General features: G+C 38.0%; 1 protein-coding gene across 1 annotated transcript; it reads right to left on the reverse strand.

Annotated features, from left to right (window-relative positions):
* Positions 1 to 909: 909 nt before the first annotated feature.
* Positions 910 to 3,491, reverse strand: LOC132161905 (disease resistance protein RGA2-like). The gene has a single exon (XM_059572126.1). The coding sequence runs from the start codon at positions 3,489 to 3,491 to the stop codon at positions 1,206 to 1,208; it is 2,286 nt and encodes a 761-aa protein (XP_059428109.1). The 3' UTR covers positions 910 to 1,205.
* Positions 3,492 to 3,696: the final 205 nt, after the last annotated feature.

The following is a 3,696-nucleotide window of genomic DNA, read 5'->3' on the forward strand; positions in this document are numbered from 1 at the left end:
GGGTAGACTGTCGAGTACTCCAAGTCAGTCAAGAGGAAAAGGACAAAGACTGTACCATCAAATACACCCCACCATTTTTTACTTATTTTCCATCTAAATAACTTGCTTTTTCGCCGTTTCATCCTGGCATGAAAATATAAATAAATAAATAAAAACATCTGTAATTAATATTCTCCACAGAAGAATATTTGGGAGACAGTAACTCACAAACAAAATACATCCGAAAAAGATTTTTTTTTTGGGAGACAGTAACTCACAACACAAAAAAGCTACGAAAATATCAAAATACATCCAAAATACAACAGGTAAACAAGAGAACAATCAGCAAGTAACAACAATGGCTGGGGCACAGAGGTCGGAAAACACTTGTCGACGCGTGGAATACTTGCTCCGACAAGTGAGATCCACTCGCCAGAGCGTGGTGATCATACATCTCTTAATCAGAATTACATTAACAATTGTTAAATAATCTTAATAGGAATTGCAACAGCAGCAATGTTTTTATTTTTTTATTTATTTACTTCTCTTAATTTAAATTACAATGACAGAAATATTTACAACTCAAAGGAACATATAACTTTAAACTTTGTTGCATTCAGGCTTTCACTATCAGCGTCTTTATGCTCATGATCAACTCCTGGTATGAAAAAAAATTTTGATTACAAAAGAGAAGTTAATAAATATAACATAACAAGTTTTTGGTACACTTGGAAATATTATATATGTTCCACACTAAAGATACAATTTCTCCATGCATTAAATTAATGAGATTTAATACTTTAGGAGCGGAATACTTGCACTTTGAGTATTAGACGTGATAAATAGTGGAAAGTCTTGACAAATAATATATAAGAGTTTATAATTAAGACCAAAAAAGAATAAGAAGAAAGAAAGAATTGCCCTTGCCTCATCATCTTCTTCTTTCTGTTGAAGTATCCCTGTGTCCTCCTCGTCAAGGCTTCTGTGGGCAATCTTGAAGGGAGCATTCCATCTAAATTCCTACTAAATTTGTAACATCCTTCAATATCCAGTATTCTTAGCTCTGGGAGATGATGTGTCCCCTCCGGAAGACATGACAAATTGCGGCAGTCGACGAATTTGAGTGTGTGAAGTGATTTGAAAGTTGGCAGCCACTCAGGTAAGACACTTAAGCGGTCACAACCTTGGATTTCCAGGTGTTGTAAAGTATTAGCATATCCTAGTAACTACAAGGGCAAGCGCTTCAACATTGGTAACTTACCAATAAACAAACTTCGAAGGCTCACCTTGAGATTGTTATCTTCTCTTTTTCCCCTCCAATCTTCTCTTCCCATCAAACAAAGCTGTGGACATTCATAAATTACAAGTTGCTGTAAGGCGGTTAGGTGCTTGATATTGAGTGGCAAGGAGGTCAAACTTGTACATCGATATATCACTAGTGTCTGAAGGTTGGTGAGGCACCCGTCCATTCCTTGAAACAAAACTTTTAGACTCAAACAACAAAATAAACTCAAACTCCGAAGAGAATTGAAGGATCCATTTTCTAACAGGTAATCAAACTCTGTTGTTACTACCAAATACCTAAGGCTGATCATGTTTCTTGTATCTTCGGGCAACCGTTTAAGTTTCGTACATCCATCAAGTCGTAATGTTTGCAAATTGTGCAGCTTGCATATGGAATTAGGAAGTTCCATGATTCTTTTATTATATGATAGATTGAGATATCTCAAATGCTTCAGAGTACCAATAGAACTTGACAACACCTCAAAAGATGAATAACTTAAATCAAGCAATCGCATGTATTTGAATCTCGAGATACATGATTCAACTAAGGACATTGGGAGTGGTTGCAAGGCTGTAAGCATAACGGTGTGCACCTTTGTTAACTTGTCTAAGCATTTTGGAACTTCTTGACCCATTTTTGAAAGTGACAAATAACGAATTGTTCCAGCAATGTCTTTGTTGCCCAACTCTACTGCAGAACACTCTCCTTGTGCGACAAAGATTGCAAGATCATGAATGAGATCATGCATTTTAAAGGTATAGAAGGCTAAGCTAGGAAGAATTTTATTAGCATCTTGGAAGAAAGATCTTGACAACAACTCATTAACATACAAGTCACCAACATCCTCCAACTCTTGTTTTTTATTAATAGATGTTTCAAGTATTAGTCCATTTGCCATCCACATTTGAACCAATTCATCCGAATAGAATACGTGGTCTTTTGGGAAAAGAGAACAAAAGGCAAAGCATCGCTTCAAGTGAATTGGCATTTGATCGTAACTCAACCGCAATGCGGGTAAGATGTCACTCTCATTTTGATTTAATTTCCATATCTCGTTATCTCTTACAAATTTCCACTCCCGTTCATCAACTTTTGAAAAAAGCAGGCTGCCTAAAGTCCTCACTGCCAATGGAACCCCTTTACATTTTCCCACAATTTGTTTTGCAATTTTTAAGAGATTTGGATGTTGTAAATCTTCTCCTTCCTTAAATGCACATTTCACAAACAAAGACAAACAATCATGTTCGGATAGACCTTTTAAATTGTATGTGAAATCAGTGCTCATAACGGAGGCAACCAAATTACTACGTGTTGTCACTATAATTTTACTTCCTTCGGAACCACCAATTAACAAATCTCTCAATTCAATCCATTTATTATGATCTTCATTCCAAACATCATCCAAGACAAGTAGAAATTTTGTATCCCTTAAAACTTCTCTCAATTTAGTTTGCAATGTATCCACATTCCAATTGTCATCAATTGTATCGCATGCCGATTGAAGGATTTCTTTTATCAATCTTGCAACACTAAAATCTTCAGACACACAAACCCACATTCTCAATTGAAAAGTCCCAACCACCCTTTCATCGTTATACACCGACTTGGCAAGTGTGGTCTTCCCCAAACCTCCTAATCCAACTATAGAGATTACATTGACATTTTTGCTAGCATCTGAGTGCATCAAGAGATTTATGATATTTTGTTTCTCCTCATATCTACCGATTACAGTTGATGGATGAACAAATGAGTGGGTTGGGTCTCTCAACTGGCGCATGATATGTGCATCTCCAGGTATTATGGTGAGATTAAATTGATCCTTCTCAGCAGCAATCTCATCTAACCTCTCTCTAATGCCTTTTATTTTATGAGCCAGTTTGAAAGGGAATGCACGCTTCATAGAAGATGAAAAGGAATGACGAACCTTTGTAGAAGTGCTCCCATATGTGGCAACCGCTTGCTTCCTTAAAGCTTGGTACTCAATTTCGTCAAGCACATCCTCTGCATCATGAAGGACATCGTTGAGCTGCCCTATCCAGATTCTCAGCAGGCGGTCACTTGCTTGCTTCTTTTGAGCATCCAGGAGAATCTCTCTAATGATTGACACGGTGCGCTCAAGCTTTTTCAGATCGCGTTTGAAACCCCATGCCAAGCCCAACTCTTGGTAAGCAACGGACCCTACCTTCTCGATGACATTTCCTATGATGCCAAAGGCAAGTTCAGCCATTTTCTGTAGGTTCGGTGGGTGGGGGTGGGGGGTTGAAGACTTGAGACTCAGAGAGGAAGGAGGCAGCGGAGTTGTTGAGGAAGGAAGATATTAAAGAAAGAGTACGCGCTAATTAGCCTATATATCCCCAGGTCTATCAGAAGCAAGTACTACGAACCACCTCGTGAGTTTACTCTGCTTGTTGTTTGATTCCATGGCTTGGGTC

Source organism: Corylus avellana, chromosome ca9 (assembly GCF_901000735.1).
Source record: "Corylus avellana chromosome ca9, CavTom2PMs-1.0".
Classification (NCBI taxonomy): Eukaryota; Viridiplantae; Streptophyta; class Magnoliopsida; order Fagales; family Betulaceae; genus Corylus; species Corylus avellana.

Bases quoted from the DNA above. Each gene is read 5' to 3' on its own strand.
- LOC132161905 (XM_059572126.1), bottom strand. From the start codon at position 3,491: ATGGCTGAACTTGCCTTTGGCATCATAGGAAATGTCATCGAGAAGGTA.